The sequence below is a fragment of the Astyanax mexicanus genome, chromosome 15 (genome assembly GCF_023375975.1).
Source record: "Astyanax mexicanus isolate ESR-SI-001 chromosome 15, AstMex3_surface, whole genome shotgun sequence".
Classification (NCBI taxonomy): domain Eukaryota; kingdom Metazoa; phylum Chordata; class Actinopteri; order Characiformes; family Acestrorhamphidae; genus Astyanax; species Astyanax mexicanus.
In genome coordinates this window covers 30,447,035-30,471,864 of record NC_064422.1, presented here as the reverse complement: position 1 = coordinate 30,471,864, position 24,830 = coordinate 30,447,035, and the positions used below count along the sequence as shown (strand labels likewise).

The 24,830-nt window shown below is 40.4% G+C and overlaps 2 protein-coding genes and 1 long non-coding RNA gene across 5 annotated transcripts; 1 reads left to right on the top strand and 2 right to left on the bottom strand.

The window, feature by feature from the left end:
- Positions 1 to 837: 837 nt before the first annotated feature.
- On the bottom strand, positions 838 to 5,683 carry znf668 (zinc finger protein 668). Its single transcript, XM_007259150.4, has 2 exons — positions 5,545 to 5,683; positions 838 to 3,312 (listed from the first exon to the last, which is right to left on the bottom strand). Exon 2 carries the CDS (start codon positions 3,303 to 3,305, stop codon positions 1,359 to 1,361), a length of 1,947 nt encoding a protein of 648 aa, XP_007259212.2. The 5' UTR covers positions 3,306 to 3,312; positions 5,545 to 5,683; the 3' UTR covers positions 838 to 1,358.
- On the top strand, positions 5,462 to 15,654 carry znf646 (zinc finger protein 646). 3 transcript variants are annotated; one of them, XM_049465151.1, is made up of 5 exons: positions 5,462 to 5,601; positions 7,004 to 7,123; positions 8,716 to 11,675; positions 11,774 to 12,868; positions 13,047 to 15,654. In XM_049465151.1, exons 3-5 carry the CDS (start codon positions 8,947 to 8,949, stop codon positions 13,945 to 13,947), a joined length of 4,725 nt encoding a protein of 1,574 aa, XP_049321108.1. In that variant the 5' UTR covers positions 5,462 to 5,601; positions 7,004 to 7,123; positions 8,716 to 8,946; the 3' UTR covers positions 13,948 to 15,654. The 3 variants fall into 3 exon arrangements, with proteins under 3 accessions (XP_049321108.1, XP_007259213.3, XP_049321109.1); XM_007259151.4 differs by lacking the exon at positions 5,462 to 5,601 and adding an exon at positions 5,735 to 5,871; XM_049465152.1 differs by lacking the exon at positions 5,462 to 5,601 and adding an exon at positions 5,737 to 5,867.
- Positions 15,655 to 16,905: 1,251 nt separating this feature from the next.
- On the bottom strand, positions 16,906 to 23,706 carry LOC103040174 (uncharacterized). The gene is made up of 5 exons (XR_455621.4): positions 23,203 to 23,706; positions 19,294 to 19,395; positions 18,836 to 18,973; positions 18,656 to 18,708; positions 16,906 to 17,815 (listed from the first exon to the last, which is right to left on the bottom strand). It is a non-coding gene; the product is annotated as an uncharacterized LOC103040174 (long non-coding RNA).
- Between the last annotated feature and the right edge of the window lie 1,124 nt (positions 23,707 to 24,830).

The following is a 24,830-nucleotide window of genomic DNA, read 5'->3' as shown; positions in this document are numbered from 1 at the left end:
AGTAGAAATGATCCCGATTTAAATTCATTTCTACTAAACTTAAAGATGTTTTTTCCTTGTAAAAGTTACAGTTTGGAACAAACAAGGTTTTGCCTAGTGACAATATATTTGTCTGTATATATTTATATGAAAAATGAACTTACCTATGAAAAAATGTGAAAAAGAATCAAAAGCACCGTTTAACTGTGCTTCCACGACACTGACAATTCTGCTATCGTAAGCCTCTTATATATAATATGCTAAACTGCTAGTAATCAGCAAAATTTGTGTTACTCTTGACTGCTTACTACGCACTGCTGTTCACACTAATGATGAGAAAAAAAAACTGCAGTTGTCTATTAAGTCCTATTAGGACCTAATAATCTCTTCAGCTATATATATATATATATATATATATATATATATATATATATATATATATATATATATATATATGCACATTGAATTCTGCCGTGATTTGGGCAGCCGTGTTTTTTTGGATACAATCCGGGTTAGCAACCGAACATCCCTTTCAGACAGCCTCCTTTTGCGTCCACAGTTGATCGTGTTGGATGTGGTTAATCCTTCTTGGTGGTATGCTGACATTACCCTGGATACCGTGGCTCTTGATACATCACAAAGACTTGCTGTCTTGATCACAGATGCACCAGCAAGACATGCACCAACAATTTGTCCTCTTTTGAACTCTGGTATGTCACTCATAATGTTGTGTGCATTGCAATATTTTGAGCAAAACTGTGCTCTTACCCTGCTAATTGAACCTTCACACACTGCTCTTACTGGTGCAATGTGCATTTAATAAAGATTGGTCAAAGACAATCGTAAAACAAAGACAGATTCACTGAATGTGACATTTTATTTTAAATAAAACAGTTATAGACCACTCGTTTAACCAGTCAAAGGTGAACTGGCATGTGCAGGTAGTGGCTACAAACCAACAGAAGGCAGATTACATAATTTGTATGTAACATACTGACTTGTAGGAATAAAGACAGAACAGGGTTTTGTGTGAACCTCTAAAACAATGGGAAAATTTGGATTAAAAAGCATAATACTTTCTTTCATTAAGAAGTGTGGCTTGTGTTTTCCACATTCAGAACACTGAATGTAATGCATGTAAGTGAAGTACAGGAAAATAATTAATACATGATTTTAGTTTAATTTGTATAAATAGTAAACTATTTTCACTAGGTTTCAAATTATTTTACAATAACTGTTAGTGTATAAAAGAATTTAATTTAAAGCTATGATACAAAAAATGGTTGACACATATCTGTGTGTCTTGTGAAATGCATCCTTATAAAAAGACTTTCACAGCCAGTGTTTCAATGAACTAAGCAAGACCACAGTCACCAATTTTAAAGCTCATCTTCCTTGTCTATATACACATGGGCTGACATAGTCTGGAATGCAGACACTGGTACAGCAACAGGTACAGTCAGAGAAATGGACGTGGGCTCTGAGCCAGTCGGGGAGGCTGCACTGGGTGGGGACGGAAGGGGGTCGGTGTGTGCTATGTCTGCATGCGGCAAAGACAATGAGGACTCATTGTCACGGTGGGTGCGTTGATGTTTACGTAGGTATGCAGCAAAGAGGAAAGTCTTGCCACAGACTGTACAGCAGTGTGGTCGGCTGGTGGAGTGAATGCGTTGATGTTTCCGTAATCCGGCTTTGTTCAGGAAACCTTTGCCGCAGTCATTGCAGACATGGGGTCGTGGCTTGGGGTGCATTTTGTTATGGGCTTGGAGAGCGGACAGCTCTATGAACTCCACCTGGCAGGTCATACAAACATATGGGCCTATGTTGAGAGATGTAGCAGCTGAATCAGAAGGTGGCGATATGGTATGAAGGGCAGCATGGGCCTGCACCTCCTCCCATGTCCCAAAAACCAAATCACAGTGAGAACAGGAAAACTGCGAATTGGTATTTTGTGTAAAGACTTGTGTAGTCTCTGGCGTCGGCTCTTGTTGTTGCACAGGCCTCTCTGCTAAGTGCGTCCTCTCATGCTTGCGCAAGCTGGATGACACCACAAAGGACTTAAAGCACATCTGGCACTTGAAAGGTCGCTCTCCAGAATGGACCCTCCGGTGCTTGTTGAGGCTGGAGCGCTCTGCAAAAGACTTGCCACATTCAGTGCAGGAGAAAGGCCGCAGCCCAGTGTGCACCAGCATATGACGCCGCAGGTCCCAGGATGCGACAAAAGCCTTATCGCAGTTTTGGCACTTGTATGGTCTCTGACCTGAATGCACACGCTGGTGCACTGCCAGGTCAGCCGGTTGTCGAAACCGCTTGCTGCACTTGTCGCAGGGGTAAGGCTTAAAACCCTGGTGCGCCCTTTGGTGCCGGCGGAAGCTGGACGGGTCAGAGAACATCTTGCCACACTGCGGACAGAGGAAGGGCTTCTCTCCAGAGTGCGTCCGGAGGTGAGACTGGTAGGAAGAGAGCTGAGTGAAGCCTTTGCCACACTGCTCACACTGGTAGGGCTTGCTTTGAGAGTGTATGCGCAAGTGGCAGGCCAGAGACGAGGAGCGCGAGAAGGCCTTACCACAGTCCGAGCAGAGGAATGGCTTCTCGCCAGTGTGCGAACGCTCATGGTTCTTTAAGTCCTTAAGCTCTGTGTATGTTTTACCACACTGATCGCAAGAATAAGGGCGATGGCCTTGGTGATTGCGCCGATGCTTGCGATACACGGAGGGGTCTGCAAAACTTTTCCCGCATTCTGCACAGAAGTAAGGTTTCTCTCCTGTGTGTGACCGCTGGTGGACTTTCAGCTTGGACAACGTAGGGTAGCTCTTGGAGCAGTGGGGACAGGAATGAGGCCGCTCACCACTGTGTTGGGTCATGTGAATGCGCAAACAGATGGCCTGCATGAACGCCTTGCCGCACTCTGTACAGACAAAGGGTTTCTCTCCAGTGTGGGAGCGGCTGTGGTTACGCAGCTCTGTTGGAGTCTTGTACGCTTTATGACACTGTGTGCACTTAAATGGACGCTGGGCAGAATGGGACCGCTGATGCTTAGAAAGTTGGGCACGGTTTGGGAAAGTCTTGCTGCACTGATTACAGGTGTATGGCTGCTGCTTCTCCTTACTGTGGGCAGACAGCTTATGACTCCGCAAGGACGAGGGGCTGAAAAAAGCTTCCTGACAGGCAGAGCACTTAAAAGTGTGCTGAGACTTTGCTGGCCTCCCTTTGCCTCTTCTTCTAGTTGTTGGTTCCGATGCATCATCCTTTTCTTCACTGGTCTCAGGAGGGGGAGGGGTGCCCTGCTCTGCTGTAGGTGGGCTGCCTGGCTGAGGCGAGGCCATGTTTCTCCTGTTAATTAATAAGCACACGGATTGGTTTGATCATTTTCTAATTTCAAATTCACTTTCTAATTTAAGTTCACACTCAGCACAGATTATATAAACAACTGTCAGCCAAATGCCAGCCTTATAACAAAGGCTTTTTCAAGCTATTTCACTGTCACATTAAAATGTCTTTTGAATTTTGAAATAAAATAAAAGTCTTCCTGGGTGGCAGCACTGTTTAGTCATTTCCACCGTGGTCAGGATGATGACTGATTTTCTCATCATGGTGCTCCAATAAAATCAACCAAGTTCAATATTATCACAAGTGCTTAGTCTCGGCTCTTGCAAACTGTGACACGGACATTGTGAGTAAGAAACAGCTGAGCTCACCTCAGTGCCAAAAAGAACACAGCTGTCCAAGTTCATTAAAACAGGGTCATGTCCACATTCTGGTTTCATAAAGAACGAGGGGAAATAATATCTGAGAAATAAATCTAGACTGTGTTTCAAACTGGAAGAAGTAAGCTAGCTGACTTGGTGCCTTGCTGACTACTCTCAGAAGACAGCAATCAAGCTGTTTTATAAGAAGACAGAGCTGCTCCTTATTTGCCTTTCACTCTGCAAACATTTGACTGTTTTCTGTAAATAAACGCAATATTCGTAACTTTACTTTTATTAATGGAGTATTAAATATTAGAACAAACGACTTGCAATACGTAAGTAATTTTTTTTTAAATACTTTGCTATTTCCATTGTGTGTGCTTAACGAATACTTCAACTTTGTCAATTTTTGATTGAGCATTGGACTTTTACTCAAGTCTGTGTCTCTAGTTCTTTATACATGTCTGCTTGAATCACAGCGAAAGCAATGCATGCTGGCATTGCCATTGACATAGCCCTACAACTTGGCCCTACCTTTCTGTTACACGTGTACACATCTAGGGCTAAGGATTCCCGTTTCCTCACCTTGAGAAGCAAGGGGAAGTATTGGTACTACTTGGCCCTTCAAGCTGAGATTTTTCAGAGACACACTCCAAACACAGGACTATGAGAATAATTGACAAGATGGCAGCACAAGTGACCAAAGAAACCCACAAATGTGAGTATTTTACTTGTTAAAAATGACAGTAACCACCATATTACCATTTTGTAAAGTGTAGCTTCAAAATGCTTCAAAATGTAGCTTCATGACACCTATTACCAGCAACTAGATTGCTGAACTTTAAGGTTGTATTGCTATTTATCTGTATCAGGTGCTTGAAGGTTTGTTTAAATTTTTGTCCTTAATTCTTCAAACTTATTCTCAAACTGTGGTACATTCTAGGGGTACCATGTAGACTTTGTAGTCCACTACAGTGAGTTACACTCCTGTTATTAACCTCTGTCTCAAACTTCCCAACATGTCTTGGTTAGCACATACTGCATTTACAAGAAACAATAAGCAATATTTTGCAAATTGCAAAGTGGGGAAGGCCCACACAGTAGTCCCAGTAGGTGGTACTTTAATGTTCTGGTTTGATCATGGGTGGTACATTGCTTTAAAAATTTGAGAACTAATGCTTTAGGGGGAGGATTTCATCCGTTTCCGTTGTAACTTGGTTTCAATGGAAAGGGTAAAACTCAAAAAACAAGGGGTAGGGTAAAAAAAAAAGTAATTGGGACTTGCAGTTGCAGTTTTAAAGCTAACTTAAATAGCTAGTCGTGACCCTGCTTGATTTGTTCAGTTTTTGTAGCCATGTGTGTCAGGCTTTAGTCTTTTTTTAAATATATATTTTTAAAAGTCTTGTGGTGTACGAATGGCATATTTTAACTACTTAGAAGGCCTAAGAAAGGGAGAGTGGAGAATGACTACTGCACTGAACCCAAAATGGCCGGCATTAGGACCTCAGGGACAATTAGCTAGGCAAAACAGTCGGTGAAAGGAAGTTAGCTAGCATCCAGACTGAAGCCGCTGGCTTTGTTTTGAATGACCTGGTGGATATGGAGACATTCATATCTACAGTACGGGACCTGTGCAGCTAGTTAGCTTGCTAAATACCTGCACTACTGCATCAGGCAGTTAAACTACATAAAGCAGCTATGCTCGCTGACAACATTGCTTGTTAGCGTTAACACAAAATGGCTGGCTTTAGGACCGCTGAAAAAGCGAGGCTATATAATGCTGGTTGCAGGTCTCTTTCACTGTACGGAGCACCATTAGCTGAAGTTACCGCTCAGAGTTTACATTCAAACCGAGGAGTTGCGGATTACATCTTACCAATAACTGTAAAATCAGGATCTGGAGGTGTCGCTGCCTGCTCGCCCCGAGAACACAGTTAGTATTTGGGGTGAATTCTTCAGTACAAGGGCGGCTTTAGGACCATGGCGAAAGGATGATATTATTGTCCCAACTTGACGCACCATGAAGCGGGATGCAGCACTTCCGCGGATCCAGGGCGCTGTAGTTAGCTAGTCAGTGTTCGTCAGATGTTTCGTATCCGATTGAAGGCTTTATCTGAACGCAGCTTTGATGCCCCGGCTTCATCATAACTAAGCTAAAGCTAGCTAAGCTATGTGAGCAGCAGGGTACGACAGCAGCGAGTGAGTGAGTAGAGCTTGTGTTGTGGGAGGAGAGACAGTAGCTGTAGTCAGAGCTGTATGTAGTCGACAGCCCTGTATTAGGATAAACACAGAGAAACAGGGGAGAAAGCAGAAATCCACCACTTTACCATGCCTTTAGCTGGATAACAGAGTTAATACCCCCAAAATAAAAAATATATGCTTCTCTGCAAAGTAAAATAAAATAAATTAAGATAGATAGGTTAGCCTAGCTACCTAGCTAACTATTTGAATAAGTTTAAAACATAACCTAGCTACCTTAATCCAGTTTGCTTTATTTGTGATTAACACCCAGAAATCCTTTTAGCTAACCTAACTATATTAGATTTACTGGGTTACCTAGGTTACCTAACTAGCTATTTAGTTAGCTAGGTTAGCTTAGCTAGGATGCGTGTGTTTTGCCACTGTGATTTTGGACAAACTTGACCATATTAGTAGCTATCGTACTGATACAGAACTTTCTCTGCACCTGAAATAAAACTTTAAAAAATATGTTTATTAGGTATCTATAATCTATATTTACAGCTATAGAAAAAAAGAGGCCACTTACGAGTTTCTTTGATTTTTACCAAAACAAAAAAAACTATAGAGGAAGATGGATAATCACAAGCCATCAAATGAGGCTGAACTGCTTGATTTTTTGCACCAGGAGTAGCATAAAGTTATTCAAAAGCAGTGTGTAAGACTGGCGGAGGAGAACATACCAAAATGCATGAAAACTGTGATTAAAAAACAGGGTTATTCTACCAAATATTGATTTCTGAACTCTTAAATCTGAACTTGTTTTCTTTGCATTATTTGAGGTCTGAAAGCTCTGCATTCCTTTTTCTCATTTTCTGTAAATAAATGCTTTAAATTTCAAAATTGTTATTTGGAATTTGGGAGGAATTTTGTCCGTAGTTTATAGAATAAAACAACAATGTTCATTTTATTCAAACATATGCCTATAAATAGCAAAATCAGAAAATATTTATATAAAAAATAATAACTTATTCAGACAGAGCGTTTCAGATTCTGAATCTATATATTCTGATTTTATATAACTTACACATATATACAGTAAGTGGAAGCGCCCCTGTCGGATCTTTTCTCACTGTTGCACGTTTCCTGTTTCTAAGCAACGGCAGGAGGAAGTGGTGTGTTGGAGGGGAGAATGGAAAAAAGACAATTGGGGAGAGGAGAGCGCCCGCGGTCCTGATGGATATAACACGATCTCGGACAGTGTCTGCAGCACCAGCGTGAGTATGAGCTCCATAATCCTGTTTTAGCAGCTGGCGGACCTCGCTCTGTGCTGTTATTGAGGGGGCCCTGCCCGGTGGGCTCGGAATGCTAGCAGGCTACTGCTAGCGCAGCTAGTTGCAGGCTTTATGCGCTAACGCGTGCGGATGCTTAAACTTGACCGCTCAGCTCTTTATGTCGATTTAACGTCAATTAAAACGCTCACTGTTTATCAGTACGATACAGAGAGGCCCTGCAGACCCCAACAGTCTGAAAGTAACATCATATAATACCAGCCAGATCGCTGACAAGGTTATATTTGTTTAGCTAGCTAAGTTAGCATGGAGAGGATTGTTTACTGTGTAAATAGACGTCCATTGTGTAGCGTCTGACTAGCTAGCGAGCTAACCTAGCCAACTGGCTAAAAACTAAAAACTCCCAAGCAGACAGCCTCACTCTCAAAACATGTTAGCGTATCCAGCTGGCTAGAGAAAATGCCCTTTTATATGGAGGCCAACGGGGCCCGAGAAGCATCAAGGTAGCTAGAAAAATATATATTTAGATTCAAAGTCGATATAGTTAGCTAATAATTTGTTCCCTCAATTTAAGTTCAGCAAATGTCCCTCTAAACTAAGGGGTCACTTCACTTCAGATAACAAACACGCATACTTGACTTACAGTTAAGTTTAGAGAAAAATGGGGGAAAAAAATCTAGGGATTATTTATTAAATAGAGGGAAACAGTGTAAGTTAAATCTCTTAATGCTTGTTATTCTTCTACTTTGCTACTTTGAAGTTGACATCCATGCTTAAGAACCGTTTTGTTCACTTTTATAATTTTTTTAAAAAAATGACACATTTCCTATTATTAGGCCTAGTTACACAATATCTTACAAATATATTATAAACACTTTACAAGAGCTGACACTCTTTAATAAATGCTGATAACCTGTCTGTAATAAATAATGGCTTGCATTGTTAAGGATAAAATATAAATTAATATTGACCCTACAATACAAAAACCTTGCATCTTGGACCGTGCAATACATTAAAAGTATTGTTTAATTATATTCAATTAAAAACATTTTCATGATTCATAATAGTTAATAATTTTGAAATGTCATATTAATGTTTAATACAGTGATATAATCTTGTTTTCCTTCAAATGTGTCTGCAATTTATCTAGTACTAATTACAACCTCTGTAATGAAACATAAAGTTGGTCAGAGTTCTTTAAGTACCGGTATTGAGGACATCCCTGACATGCCCAGAAAAAATATACTGTGTATCACACTAATTGTATACATTTTTTTTTCAAATGACAACTTTAAAGAAGAAGCTAAAAGTAGTCCAATCAAAAAGATTTTATTCCGCATATTTAAGAATAGTTTCTCTTGATTGTTATTAAGAAGTGATTTGTGATTTGTTTTTGTTTGAAAGTGTCAGTAGATTAAATAATTTGCATTGTGAACAAGCAACTTGCAAGTAGCTTGTTAACCTATGATTGACGTTAGACTGCCTAAAGGCATTACACTTTTTGTGTATTTGTGTACACAGACAAATGTTATTGTATAAATTTAGTTTTAATCACTTCCTTCTTTCTCTCTTCACAGAATCCATGCAGGGTTTGCACCCATGTGAGCCCAGTTGTCTTATTTTCAATGGCATGGAAGAGAATATATTCACTGGTTCTTTTTTAAATGTTGCCTTTGCAAATGGACTTTGCTCACTACACCACTTTGATGAAAGTGAAGACGAGCAACTCACCTTTGAAAAAAGGTGCCCCCTACTACCATACTCGAACTGGTTCATATTAATATTTGGCATCATTCTGTTTTACCATCATGGATATCCAAGGGCCAGACAGGACCAAAGGCTTTTCATGCAGGGGTTGTGGTATTGTATGTTTAAACATGCCCAGCCTTTTGGAGCACACAGAAGTTTGTCAGCAGTCGGATGGCGATCGAAGGTATAAATGTGATGAATGTGGTCGTGGATATCGACATGCTGGCAGTTTGGCGAACCACAAGAAAACACATGAGGTTGGAACCTTCCAGTGTCACATATGTGCCCGGAAACTATCTAATGCTCTAGCGCTTAAGAGTCACTTGCGTATTCACACATCACGAAAGAAATATTCTTGCATGGATTGCGGGAAAGCCTTTCGCTTAGCAACTCAGCTGTCTACTCACCAAAAGGTCCATCGCAATAGGGAGTTAAGGGGAAGGACCAAAAGCAGTGTCTTGACACAAGAACAGGCTGAAAGTGTTTGTGAAGATGACCAACTGCATGATGTCGATGAGCAGGATTTCAGTGTGATGCCAGGTTTGCCACCAGATATAGAGTTAAATGTTGCCCATGAGAATAGTTTTAGCAATGGTCTTATGTCAGAGCTCATTTCAAATGTTATCCCTGAAAGCGACACCATAGCTAATGGCGATAATGGGGACCGACCATTTAAGTGTGACATGTGCGAGAAGACTTACAGACATCATGGAAGCTTGATAAATCACAAGAAATGTCATCAAATGGGAATATTTGAGTGTACAGTCTGTTTCAAACAGTTTAACAATCTTGCTGCCCTCAACAGTCACCAACGAATTCACTATAAAATCAAAGGTCGCCCCAGCACAGTTACCCCAGCGACCCCTGAGGCGCCCTATCAAAACTCTAAGTCAGAGCAGGTATCTGCAGGTGTTTTGCAGAATGGGGCCACAAATGTACATTTCTGTCACCTTTGTCAAGTAGCATTTGCTACTGATGATGAGTTTCAGAATCACATAATGTTGCATAACTCTTCTTCAGTGTCCTTTGAGCTCCCTACCAGCCTACCTGAGGACCATGATTTTTCGTATAACCATAGTATCGCCCAGTCTCCCGAACCTGTTCCTTATCCTTCCTCCAGTGACACCCCACCGTTGCCTCCATTACTCGATAAAGCTGTTGATTATGTCCAAACCCAGGGGCCAATGGAAAATGGTCATATTTACGTACCTCATCCTATAGGTGATGACTCAGCTGTTATAGACACTCAGGGAGGGCCTTTGGCTCTGCCATCTGAAAACCTCAACCCTGAACTATTGGAGCAAACTACTGATGATGGTAAACATGATGAAGCTGTTAGCTCTGACCGCCGTTTTAAATGCAACATTTGTGGCAAAAGCTACAGACATGCAGGTAGCCTCATTAACCACAAACGCTCCCATCAGACAGGAGTTTTCCAGTGTTCAATTTGCCGCAAGAACTACCCACATCTGGCTGCCTTGAGAAGCCACCTTCGTATACATAAGGGCAGGCCTTCCTCTTTAACTGCCTCTGCTGAAGGTGACTGGCTTTCCTCTGAGCCCCTGACACATGAAAATCAGCATGGTGGCTTTGCGTCTCACGAAAGTGATGTTAGTGGTATTTTAGGCGTCCCTCAGGATCTCGGAGACTCTGTGGGCATGAATTCTGATGAGGAGCTGGATGAATTCCAAGAGCAGTTTCACAGTTCCTTCGCTGAGGACAGACAAATGCACCTACCTCAGGGTGAAGCCCTCATGGAGAGGCACATGTGTGCAGACTGCGGAAAGACATTTTCTGATATTGCAGGGATCAAGTCGCACATGTGTCCCCTCCTGAATCAGCAGTATCAGGTCATGCCAAATGGCTTAGATGGTCACATGGACTATAAGACTGAAAATCGTCCGCAGCCCTTGGGAGATTCAGGAGAGCCTATTGGTTTTGAGGGGCAGAATGGTGGCACGGTGGATACCTATTTTGCAGGGCAAAACTTTCATGACACTATGCATGGCCAGATGATGCATGACCATGAAGATAACGGTCACTGTGAAGAGGGTAATGCAGATGATGATGAGTATGAGGATGGTGAGGAGGAGGAGGAGGAGGAAGAAGATGGAGAGATGTATCAGTGCTCTGTGTGTGGAAATCACTACACCAGCATGCGGGAACTGAGGAGTCACCTCCATACTCACACTCAAAGCCATGACACACCTTCAACATCTGGCCCCTCCTCTATGTCCTCACTCGAAGCAGAGAAAGACGATGAACCAAATGAGATCCAGCATAGTGACTGCAGTCTGATTATTTGTAGCACTTGTGGAGAAAGTTTCCTAACAAAACAGGACCTACTAGCCCATCAACTTCTGCACAGCAATTCTGTGGTTTGCCAGACTGAACAGTATGTTACAGAAAACCAGAATCAAATCGAACCAAAAGAAGAAAAAGAGAGCATCATATGTGGGAAGTGTGGAGTGGTCTGTGCCAGCAGTCATCAACTTCAGAACCACGACTGCACTGGACAAAGAACTGAAGAACCTGAACAGTGTGAAGAAAAGCCAGATATTGGGAATGTTCATGGACAAGAAGCTGGATTGTTCAAGGAGTGTCTAGGCAGCGGAGATAGGCAGTATAAATGCGAGCAATGTGGACGCTCATACAGACACGCTGGTTCACTCCTAAATCACAAGAAATCGCACAAAACTGGGGTGTTCCGCTGCTTTGTTTGCCAGAAGCGTTTTTATAACTTGCTGGCTCTAAAGAACCACCAGAGGACACATTTTGATGTAAAGAAGTAAGTGAAAATTATACACAGTCTGTTTGCATTATGTTGCTAGTAGACCTTGCATTGTCACTTGTTGCTCTTAACATGTTCTTTTTATTCTCCACCAGGCACAGTTGCACAGAATGTGGGAAAGCTTTCAAAATCCACAAACAATTGGTAAACCACCAGAGAGTTCATCAGGAAAACAAGGCCAAGATTGAAGAACTCAATAAACAAATTCAGACGCTTATGCAGATGAGTGGGAATGTCTCTGTAAGTGGAATGCACTCGCAGGGTACCAGCAGAAAAAGGAGTAGTCGGCGGCGCAAGCAGAAAGCCCCTCCTAGTAGTGACCAGTCCAGCCCAGAAAAGAACAGCCAGTCAGAGGATCCTAATGACCCGCGGCCTTTTGTTTGTGACCAGTGTGGGCGAAGTTATCGGCATGCTGGAAGTCTGGTCAACCACAAAAACTCACACAAGACAGGAGAATATTACTGTGCTGTATGCAACAATACCTATTCCAACCAGTTGGCGATGAAGAACCATTTACGTATTCACTTTTCAGTCAAAAAACACTGTTGCCAGGACTGCGGGAAGGCATTCCGTGGCAAGAAACAGTTACTGAACCACACTTGTTCACAAAACCGCAAGAAGAATGCAGCAGCAGGGTCGAGAGGAAAGGCTAGGGGTCGCAGAAGAGCAAAGGCTTTAACATGCAAGCAGTGCAGCCTGGCATTTTCCACTGCTGACCAGCTTGCAAACCATATCTGTAGCAAGCAGCCTGGCACTCATGCTGCTCATGAGCAAAATGGCAAAAGCAATGCACCTGCAGTCAAAGAAGAACGACCGTTCAAATGCAACATTTGTGGCCGAAGCTATCGCCATGCAGGAAGCCTGTTGAACCACAAAAACACACACAAAACTGGTCATTTCACCTGCTCTTTCTGTGCCAAGCCTTTTTCCAATCCCATGGCACTACGTAATCACACTCGCATACACACACAGAAGAAAAAGTATGTTTGCCCAATCTGCGGTAAAGCTTTCAGACTCTCTAGCATCCTCTACAACCACCAAAAAATCCATGCCAGAGGAGTCACTCGTTATAGTTGCCAGACATGTGGTAAGAGCTTCCAGGGAAAGTCTGGACTTAAGAGACACCGCTGTTACAGAAGTGGCACATCGTCTCCTGCTGTTAATCAGGATAGCGCAGACAAGTGTTACACGTGAGTACACTTTAAAAGTTGTTGTTCTGTTGATTCTTGGGGATTGTATTTTTATCAGTTCATTTTATGTATATATTTTTTTATTGAAGAAAGGGTATGGTTATCATAATCTACACTTTTATTGATTTTATATATTTTATTTCTTTGTAAAAAGTTTTCCATTTCCTCTCCTTTGCAGATGTGATCAGTGTGGTCGTTCCTACAGACATGCTGGCTCTCTTCTCAACCATAAGAAGAGTCATTCTGCTGACCTCCTCAATTGTACTCTCTGCCTCAAAACATTCACTGATCCTCTGGACCTTCAGAGTCACTCCCAGATGGCCCGCCACTGCTGCCCAGATTGTGGAAAGACCTTTTGTGAATTTGCACACCTGCAGAACCACATGGAAGTGCACAGCAAGGGGCTCCCTTACTATTGTGCTCCATGTCAGCAGAACTTTCCCAACATGGCCAGCTTTCAACAGCACCAAGAAGTCCACCGTGGCATGCAGGGCCAGCCACATCACCAGGGCATGCATATGTCGCAGGATTTGGAATGGGACTCTGAGCTGGACCAGCAGATGGGGCTACAAGATCTCCCCAAGATGAATCCGGCTTTTAACCAAATGCACGGAGCGTTGTCTGAACAGCAAGATCCACACGAAAGTATGGAGGCAGTAGCAAAAGAGGAGAAGAGCCACGTGTGTGAGCACTGTGGACGTACTTACAGACATGCCGGATCCCTGCTTAACCACAAGAACAGCCACAAAACGGGCTCGTTCGTCTGCTCAGTGTGCCAGAAAAAGTTCAACAACCTGATGGCGCTGAAGAACCACCGACGTATTCACACAGAGCCTAAGCGCTACCAGTGCCTGGAATGTGGTAAGGCCTTCCGAGTGTCCACTCAGCTCATCTGTCACAGACGTATTCACACCAAAGAGAAGCCCTTCTCCTGCCTGCTCTGTGAGAAGCGTTTCTCAAGCAAGTCCAACCTGCGACATCACCAGAAAATGCATCAGAACTCCCAGCAGTCGTTCGAGTCCTCTTTCAACATGGACCCTAATGCCTTCATGGGACTGGGTGTGGACCCTTTCCTCTGAGGCAGGATTTGCGGGGCCCGTACTCAAATCCCTGTGTTCCAAGGGAAGATATCAGAATGAACCTCTTCCCCCACCCAAGGCCCAATGCCAATAATCGTAAAACATCAGGTTTTTCTGCTGTATTTGTCAAGACGGTGTCCAAACCAGATGCTGATCTTGGCAAGAGTTGCCTCCTGTACTGTTGTATTTTTAAATATATTTCTTTAAAAGGACATTTAAGACTGGCATTGATGCGATACTACCTCTGGTAGGGACAGTGATACTGTAGAAACTAGAATAAGTGATGGTGCCTGTCAGAAACCATTTTAGATTTGAATGTTTCCTTTTTTAACTTTCTTGTCTTCTCACAGAGTGCACAAAACTAAAGAATTGTATGGTACTATGGTAGATCTAAAACTGAAGACTAGGGTCGGAGTATATTTGCCCAGAGCTTTTACCCCAGCACCGCCTCAAAGAGTAGAGTCCGACCGATTATTTGGTGTATAATAAAAGAAGGGCGAAACCAGTGCAACAGAATGCACCTTGCCCTCAGACTTAATGAACTTGTTAATGTTGTAGTTGTGGATGAGAAGGATGTCCATGTCCTTAATGTCCATGTGCTTTCATGTTTCCAGGTTATTGTACTTCTCATTATAGAAATGAATTCTGTAATCACTCACTTCATCAGTGTCTTATTTAGTACAACTTTCAGAATTGTTCAAGTCCTTCCTTCACTTTGACACTGTTAAGGCTGTTAAACAGCAACAGTAGAATTAGTATAATTGTCCTGATACCTGTCAAAGATATTTATTTATTTATTTAAAAATCTATTTATACCCTACACTGCTAATTGAGAAAAAATATCATTATCACTGTTTAATGTGGTAACCCTTATGCATGGTATTAGATGTGCTTTAACAGTAATTAATTACTTGGGTATTGTAGATAATGGTTCTTATACATTTTATAGGATATCTCCTCCAGAAGCATTTCAGGATGATGTATTTGTATTAACCAAGGGATCAGGTTATGTACTGTTATTTTCTCAATGTGTATTTTAAATGTATTCTCTTGTATGTCACTTTTATTTAATCCAGTTTATGTATTTTCTTCTCGAAATGACTGCTGAGTAAAAGACCATGGTTAGACAGTGAAAGAGAATGTGTAATCTTACAGATTGTGTTGCTAATGGACCCTAAAATCCTTGATCGGTCGGGCTCTATGATGGGCAGGAACACCTTGATGGCGGACAAAGGTGGTTTTTTTTTTCAGTAGTTAAAAAAATGCTCAGGTTTCACACCTCAATCAGTAGGTAGAATTTAAATAATTACACCACATTTTGTTTCATGAACAAAGCATTGGAAGGCATCTGTATTTTTTCAGGATATGATGCCAGGTTGGATTTATGTGCCATTTCATATCATAGACCTACTTAGGATAAACTTAATAGTAGATTCCATGTATGCCTATATTTCAGTGCTTACTGATTATTTATGAGTAGGAGTTGCAGACCTTCACAGCTTAAGTGCATTTTACATGAAACTCCACTGACTTCTGAATCTTTGAGGTTCTCTGTAATCAGTTGCATATATCTTAAATACAGAATATTTATTTTTGTTCTTATAATCAATGTTTCTGTTTCTCAAGTAGGGGACTAAGCAGATACTGTTTATTTGTAGATGTTCTTGCCCTCACTTCCTGGAACTGAATAAACACAGTGTAAATGTTCTCGTCTGCCTATTTTGTCTTATCTTTGTACCAGCAAGCATTGATGAAGATTTGCCTGCTAATCATCAAGGAGCCAGTGATAGCTAATTTAGGATGTGCAAATAAGTCTGTTTATAAAACTACATTTACATAATAAGGCATTGATACCCCAGATGCTTTATTTATAATCACGTGAGAACAGTTCTACAGCATGTTTTTACAACTTTTACAAAAACACATTCACTGAATATCGTCGCTGTTCAATAAAAAAACGTGCAACTCCAACCCAGCAAATTTACAGGAGAGATAAAACCTTATTGATGAAGAAATTTTGACACAGTGTAAGGAACAGTTTGTGTCTTTAAATTTTGTAATACACTAAACAAATGGAAATACCTGTTTTTCATTGGACAGCTCAGTTTATTGCTTACACATTTTCTGTCATAAAGGGACAAAGAGCGGGGCTGCGTCCCAGTTGCGTACTACAAATGACTGTATGGCATACTAATCTTAATAGTGCAGGTTTGACAGGTTAGAACACAAAATATTAAAGTATTAACCCATTTTGTACTGACAAGAAGTGATGAAGCATCGCTATGCTAACATACTGTATGTTATTCAAAGTTCTGCTGCTGCTGCCACTGTACTTTCATCATTATCTGCCTTTTAATAACAGAGCAGCATTCCATTGTGGGATACTATTGTTTGTTGAAAAAACTGACCATACTGGAGTATACTCAACTTTGAAGCTTTTCTCTATACTACATATTTCATTAGTGTTAGTAATTAGTATGCAGCTGGCACGCACCCAGAGTCTTCTATAATATACTGACTATTCAGAACTATAAAGTCCAAGAGCCATACACATTTTAATACTGCACATTTGTTGAATCTTGGATTGGCTAATAGCATTACACTCTTGTTGATTCTTGAATTGGCTACTAGCATTACACTCTTGACAGCCGGTGCTAAAATGTCAAACATATTCACTGCACTCTTGAGGTGCTTTAGATGGATCTTTGAAGAACAAATATTTTTTCACAAACATGCATCTTCATGGAACCATGGATGCATCTTTACTTTATCACAAGTGCACATATGTTCTAAAACTCTGATCAGTTATGGTGACTCCTAATTTCTCAGTATATAAGAAAAAGGTGCACAGGGCTTGGTAAAATAGTTTGTTGAACTCACTGATGATTAAACTGGACCCAAGAACATATAGCCCATCAATTGGACACCTTGGACAATCACACACAATGTAATGGCATGTTGAAACATGAACTGTAGGATGTCTTTATTAGGAATTCAGTGGATTTTAGACGTTTCTGTGGCCACATCCACCTCTTTAACTGGCTAATTGCACCTGTGGCAGTCTTAATCAGATTCATGTTTTTTTTCCCACTGGCATCCTTGTAGAGTGTGAACTGTCCTACAACTTTAATACCATAGACGGGCATAGGTCTTGCCAGTCAGTCTCAGAACATTGTTGATACTACAATAAGTAACAGTGCATAGTACTCAAATATAAAACAGATCACAGATCTAGAAAACATTGGTTACACAATACATTCAATATGCCATAAGGCAGAATAAATCTAACATGGAGGTAAATAGTTATTGTACAAAATGTATTGCTGTGTAACGTACAGCCCTTGTTCATAAACACTATTCTCCTGGCACGTTAAGGCAGTTTTCACTGGTAAATCTCTATAAATAAAAAACAAAGAAATCTACAAAAGGACATCTATAAAAATAAGTGCATAGGGGTTTTAAAAAGATATAAAAAAAAAAAAAAAAAGCAAAGGTCCTCATTGTAACACCTAAAAGGGTAATGCCTGTCAGAAAAGTGACCGTAGAAAGTCGACTCGAAGCTCAGAAGCAATCCATTGACCTATTTTCGGGAACCCAATCGCTGTCATGAAGAGGATAATACTCATATAGCACCTCTACTCTGCTCACACCTTCTGCACAGTGAATGAGGAGGTCTCAGTGCAGCTTTTGAGAGCATGGGGACAGTGCGACAGGCTTACTCCGGAGTGCATTAAACACCTCTAGCTTGATCTACCAACAAAATAAATTAGAAGAGTTACATGCTCAAAGAACACTCAATGTATCAGCCAGCTCTTCACTGACTGAACTAACTTGGTTGTCTGGTCTTCTTCTGTTCCATCAGATTTTGCTAAAAAAAACAAATAGAAAGCAGACAGCTTTTAGAAGACAAATTACACTTTTTAACATTTTAACAAAATGTTAAGACAAAATTAGCACATTTTAGAGCCCCGTTGCTACTTATTTGCTTGTTTATTTGCACAAACATTATTGGCCTATGTGTCTATTAAGATGTATCTTCTGAAATCAAGGGTATTACAATTTCATTTTATTGCTTTTGTTTTAATAACTGTCTCTGCAGTACAGGGAAGACTTTCTACTCAGATTTGGGGCCCTGCTGTGAGGATTTAACTGCATTTAATGACTGCTTTAGTGAGGTCAGGATGTTGGATGATCACCTCACACCTCAACTCTGGTGTACCATCATTCCACTGCTTCACAGCTCAATGCTGGGGGGCAATATATCTGTGACCTGTGATGCCAAAAGGTTCGAATTCATCTGCTCCAGAGTTTCCCATTCTTATCTAGACAAGTGACTAGACAAGCTGTGTGTGTGCATTCGCACTTGAAGTAGCTAAATGCATTCATTTGAAGGGGTGTCCTCACATATTTGGACATGCAGTGTATTAGAGAAAATATCAAACATAACAAAAAGGCATAACCATTGTACATGCTGTATTAGTGTCACTGTTTGTTTTCCTCCAAACAGTAATCATCCATTAAAAAGTTATTTTAAAAGTTTTTTTTTTTATATCAGTAAACAATACACTCATTGCAATGGGAAGACATACAAACATAATGTACACAAATATATAGTGCCTGTAGTAGTTGTGTTGTGTGCAATGTCATGTAAACCTGTTTGACAAAGTGTGTATCAATATAATCATAAACAGAGAGGCAGAATACCTACTTAGTGCTGCTCCTACACTGGATAAAGTGGTCCTGTAGTTTCCTCAATTGGCTCTAAATGATGCACAAGATAATTCTAATTATTTACAAGATCTTCCAGACAAAAATTATTGTCAGCATTATCAAAACATGGTTATTCATGATTAAAACTATACAGTATATATCTCTGTTTGGTTCTTACCACGTAAAGTCCTTCTGGACCTGCATTGATGAACTAGAACTCCTATTAGCAATGATCCAAAAACAACCAAAGCTGCAAGCACTGAAAAACTGGTGATGGCTGCCAACCTCCAAGGGTCTGAAGGCACTACGGCTGGGCCTGTTTAACAGAGGACAATATTACTGGAGGAACTCCAGTTCTTTGTTCAGAACCTCACAGCAAGACTCAAAGCACTCCTGATGTTAGCATAAACGCTGAGGTATTGCAGCACTGGCGGGTCATAATGCAGTGAATTACAGGCAGTGCAAAGGAACTCATGTGAAGGAAAAAGGCACAAACAAGGTTATACATCAGCACATACTGAACTTAGTAAACTGCAAATAAGTGCACCCTTTATGAGCTCATTTAAATGTACTACAAGTTTACAGCACAGATTTCTGCCAACACATGAAAGTAATTAACAATGTATCTGTACTCACATGTGTCACATGATGGGGTTTTGGGATATTTTATGCATATAGAGCAGGGTATACATTCTCCAAGATCATTGTTGTAAAACTCTTGGTATTGACAGGATGGGTCTGTAAGCAAGAAAAAGAAGAAATCACACATTAATAACAACTCACCGCTGCCTCAAAGCACAAAACTTACCTGATGGAAATAAATATTCAGTGATTCTATTCTTGAGTCACACTACAATTTAATTGAAATTCACAAGAAAATCCAGTGAAGTGTTGTTGTCTCTAATTCATATGAAACAAGCAGGGAAATTCCGTTCAAGTGATGTGGTAGAGAACTTGTGGGGAAATGCTATAACTCACTCTCTGAGTGCGCAAGCAGTGCTTCATCTGCATGAACGTCTGAGATCAACCCAGACAGAGATGTAGCTACAGAACTCTTACGCAGAGAGTAAATTACTGGGAGAAGTGACTTGAGGAAAATCTTAGGGTTTGTGAGAATCAGCAATAGAACTGCAGCTGCAGTTCACCTTAAACCTGTGACGCAGATGTCTCAGAAATATGAAAGCCTGTGGTCAGACAGACATGTACCACAGAATCTCTTTGAAACCACTTTCTCTCGCACATGAACTGCATTGAGGGCAACACTATATATCTAAAGCACTGCATTTAATTAGGGACGACTCATGGATAAAGATAAATGGTACACTTTCTGTTAAAAAAACAGCTCACTTTTTGTCCTGCAGATATAGATATACAATTTACAATAAATCTGATATGTCTTTGTGTGTGTGAAATCAGCTGAGCAATGAATCAGTGAAAACGATACTTCACAGTCATATCCTGTGAACGTCTACATACAGAACAGGAGGCTGAGGTCTGAAACTAGAGACACCCACTCATATATGCTCTGACTTTCTTTATGAAATTCATTTGAAATAACACTGATGTTTTCCAATTATATTTTAGGACAGTTTGTACATTGTGGCCAACAGACCTGTATGTGATTAATAGTATCTTTAAATAGAGTGTGACAACATGCATAGTATACCATGCAATAGCAAAATGAGTATAGAAAGAGACAATCTGTCTATTTGAGGTTTACTACAGGTAAACTATCCATAGGTTAATGTATGCTGCATGTAGTTTACATGTAATTATCTATGTATTTATATAAAGCCTGCAGTAACTAATACTTAATATATGTACCTGTCATTAATGCTTGTATAAAGAATACATTTTTATCATTTGGGTTTAAATTGAGGCTATAGTTAACTGCCAGTGTTTGTATGTAGTCTATAAGTTAACTGTCTGTGCTTATATGTAACCCATAGGCAGCTGTGTTTATAATGTAACCAAATGTATCACGATACATGGCTTATACCTATGCATGTCTATTTAGCCTATAGTTATTTCTGTTCGCATACAGCCTATAGGCTGTGTATATTCCTGTGAGGGCATTTAAATGCAGCATATGAATTTAGATTGTGGTTAAATACAATGAACAAAATAAAAAAAAAATAAATCAACTAAGTTAGAATATATATATATATATCCTACACATTCAAAAGCCCTATCCGGATGTGATTCGTTTCTAAGGGGTAATTTTCCCTTTTTTTAAGGGGGTCCTCTGTGGATTTTATTCCCGTTAGTCCACTGCCATGCACCGTAACTACACTTTAGGCACACGTTTCCACGGAGATCCAAGTAAACACAATTGTAAGTGGACATGAAGGGGCTACTGAACGCAATGTCAAGTGACCAAGAAAGCCAAAAAACTCACTGGTCTTCCTGTCCTGTTTTTTCAACTGCAGTCCAGATGCAAAAGTTTAATCACTGTGTAGAAGTGTGAAATATTTTTCACAGACGTCCCCTTGAGAAATTAATCCTGCCTGGATAGGGCTAAAGATTCACGGAAACTGAAGAAAACTGGTAAAAGAAGAGGTCTGGCTGACCGACATGGCAACAGCGCCTTTAGCTTAGCTTAACATTGGACTTAGTTAAGCTGTCTCAGTTTTAGCAGTAAAGAGAAGAATTAGATGTCTGACAGCAGCACTGCCAGTGGACTAAAAAACAGGGATATTCTAAAATGTCTGCCAGGTATTGTACCTATGCAGTTTAAGGTAGTCTATACTTTAATAACCTGTATATATTATGATTTGAAAAGACATGTTAGACATGTTATTGTTGGTCTAATATGAAGTTGTATTCTGTGTGACCTGAAAGCCTCTAATATGATGCAATCCAGCGTAAAGTGTTTCATAACTGAGCTGCAGTCTAAACACTGTCCTGGCTGTGCTCAGGGTCACAGTGATGACTGTCTGCTTACAGCTGAGGCTGAACTTCTCTCAGAAAGTGGTCTAAAGATATTTTCTGAATAAAGACACTGCTGCAGAACTTTTCACACACGCATACACACACACACTCTCTCTCTCTGACTGTAGAGGAGGAGGTCTGCCACTCCAGGGATTGTTGAAATTCAGCTCCCGCCGCGCGAGGCTGAGTGAAATAAGGACATCGGAATGCGGAACCGGTGGGAAGTCTGGAGGAAGCGGGTCTTTATTGAAACTGCGCTCCAGCTAAACACGCCATGTTCACCCAACACGAAGCTGCGCCGCTCTTTTTTCCCTCTCTACGGTAAATGTTTAAACTACACGTTTAAACAACGCCAGGGCTCAGCTGACACACCCTCTACACTATAACATGCTCTACAGCTGCCTACAGCACAGCATAGCCTGTTAGCTATAGCTAGATCATTTACAGTCTCTTAAAAAGGGGAAATTAAATAAGTTAGCCAGCGTTAACCGAGAGAAGCAAAGTTTCTCTTTACTTCCTATATTCTCTATACTGTATACTACTATAATTATCAGTTCCACCTTAAATAGTGCGGTAGTTTTGTATGAATACAGTTAGTTCTGATTTGTGCCATCTTTGGCAAACGTGCTATTAGTGTAACGTTATGTAAGCTGCTGTAATAAAACAGCAGGTAGGATAAAATCATAACATCAGAAAATCCCAGTTCCCAGCTGAAATAGATTTAAAGTTATAGCTGAAAAAAAAAAATAGCATACTGGCAAACCTAAATCACATTTTTACCCATTAATTCAAGAACCCATTGCCATTTCTAAATATTGATACCAAATTCAAATTCAATGAGCAGCTCGTTCATGTTTCCTTTTGTGTGTACATGACTAAATATTTTAAGGTTAAAATCATTGAAATGATAATTTCATAACTTGTATTTTAACAGTTTGTTCTAGAAATCTTTTTTAAAAAATGATCTGTAAAAAAGGTCAGATGAACGAGCACAGATTCACAGATTCACACAGATTCACCAAGTGATGATGCTTCTCTCAGGATGTTCAGTGTATATGTATGCCATTTAAGCACTTAAGGAAAATGAGTTTAAGTAAAGGACAGAGTGCTGTAAGGAACTTTACACATTTACACACATGATATGTATAGTTATTTGTTGAGAAGCTTTTTAAGAGGTCCAAATCAAAGCATTTTAAAACATTGCTTTAGCATAACTAAAGTGACCACAGAGGAGTAAAGGGTCTTTGACATCCATGTCAACATGGGTTAAAAATGTAATGTAATGTAATAGTATTTTTTAATCACCATTTACAGTTTTTTCCTTGATTACCCTCAAGCAGATAAAAATAATAATAGTAAGCTCAGATTCGGATTCAGTTTGTGTAATCCAAGCGAGCAAAAAGAAAAACAAAATATATATAATAGTTATTATTAAAAAGAGAAAAATAAAAAACACGTGAAAACTTTACTAATATGTTCATCACTAACGTCGGCGCATGCGCAGAGCCGCCCCACGCCGCTGGTGCAGTTGTTAAGGTGGATATTATTAAGGAGCTGGGTTAGTTAGGTTAAGTCGTGGGAAAGTTTGTGAAGAGACCGAAAAGCTGTCCTTACTTTTCTCCGCGTGTATTCCTCCGCTTAAATGAGTCCCGGCCACGAGGACTAAACACAGGAGCCGACACGCGGAGTGGAGGTCCATGGCGCTGAGATCCTGCGTGTAAAACAGTGTGGAGGAGATAAAGAACCGCAGCTGGCTCGCTGTTTTTGAGCTGCGGAGAGGGCCGAGCATGTGAATGAGTCACCGTGAGTCTCGGCCTTGTTTTAATAGCGCCCACACCCACGCACTGGGCTCTGAGCTCCTCTGACTCATTTCCTATGTACTGTACTGAGAATCTATTAATGAGGCTCGACAAGCGGAGAGAGAGAGGAAGGGCATCCCTGAAGCTCAGAGCTCTCTCTCACACACACACATTTACACGGGGTAGGGAACACGCCTGTCCTGAATAAAGAATGTGTGTAAAACAGTGTGTAAACTCTCGTTACTTTTACCCACTAAAAACTCTCTAAACTCAGACTTCTGCTGGGTCTGGTCTCTGCTGGAGTAAGACCCCAGTCTCCCACTAAAGCGATGTTGAGCAAACTCAGGGCTCAGAGCTCATAAAGTCACCACACCCAGCGACGTCATTCCTGAAGCTTGCTCCAAGCGCGCAAACAGAGTAGTCAGAGAGCAGTGTACGTGCGTGCGAGTGCGCGTGCTGGAATTATTAACACGGGTGGCGGGGCAACACCATAAGCAAACACAGAAGACACGAGCAACGACTAAAAACCTCTTCTGCTTTAGTTTCAGGATCAACAGTTAAGGATAATTTTTTTACAAAATTATCTCAATTATAAAGGTGTTTTCAAAGTATTAACAATCACATTGATGTGTGATTGACCCCTTATCTTTTGGTTCAAATTTCAATGTTGTTTTATAATACAGAGATTTCTAATTGTAAAATCATAAAAAAAAAGATGTTAACGAAAGAAAAAACACTTCACATTTATTACTTAGGTAGAAGTATAGATAGGGTTTATAAATACAGCTCTGGCAAAAAATATGAGACCACTTCGAAATTATTTGAAAAGTTTCTTTGCTTTTACCAACTTAAAAACCATCAAACCAAACTGAACTGCTTAAATTGTTGCACCAGAAGTGGTATAAAGTTATCCAAAAGCTGTTTGGAAGACATGGAGAAGAATGAAAACTTTGATTAAAAACCAGGGTTATTCCACCAAATATTGATTTCTGAACTCTTCAAATTTTGCACTACTTGAGGTCTGAAAGCTCTGCATCTTTTTGTTATTTTAGCTATTTCTCATTTTGTGCAAATAAATGCTCTAAATGACAATTTTTTTATTTGGATTTTGGGAGAAATTTTGTCCATAGTTTTAGAGTAAAACAACAATGTTAATTTTACTCAAACATATACCTATAAATAGCAAAATCAGAAAAACTGATTCAGAAACTGAAGTGGTTTCTTTTTTTATTTTTCCAGAGCTGTACTTCTGTAGAAGTTGAAGTATCAAGCTTTTTACTCAAGTAACGGTACTTGTTTCAAAGTAAACCTTAAGTGTTTTAGTAAAAGTAATGTAAGGGAAAAAAGAGGGGGGCATTATCCCTCTTCCCAAACTTTTTTTTCTGATTTAAAAAAAAATTGGGATGCACTAGACTGCCTGTTTCAGCCGCATACTTGCCCATT

Coding starts and splice junctions, on each gene's coding strand:
- znf668 (XM_007259150.4), bottom strand. CDS start 3,305: ATGGCCTCGCCTCAGCCAGGCAGCCCACCTACAGCAGAGCAGGGCACC.
- znf646 (XM_049465151.1), top strand. CDS start 8,947: ATGGATATCCAAGGGCCAGACAGGACCAAAGGCTTTTCATGCAGGGGT. Junction 11,676..11,773: donor ACACATTTTGATGTAAAGAA/GTAAGTGAAAAT, acceptor ATTCTCCACCAG/GCACAGTTGCACAGAATGTG. Junction 12,869..13,046: donor AGCGCAGACAAGTGTTACAC/GTGAGTACACTT, acceptor TCTCCTTTGCAG/ATGTGATCAGTGTGGTCGTT.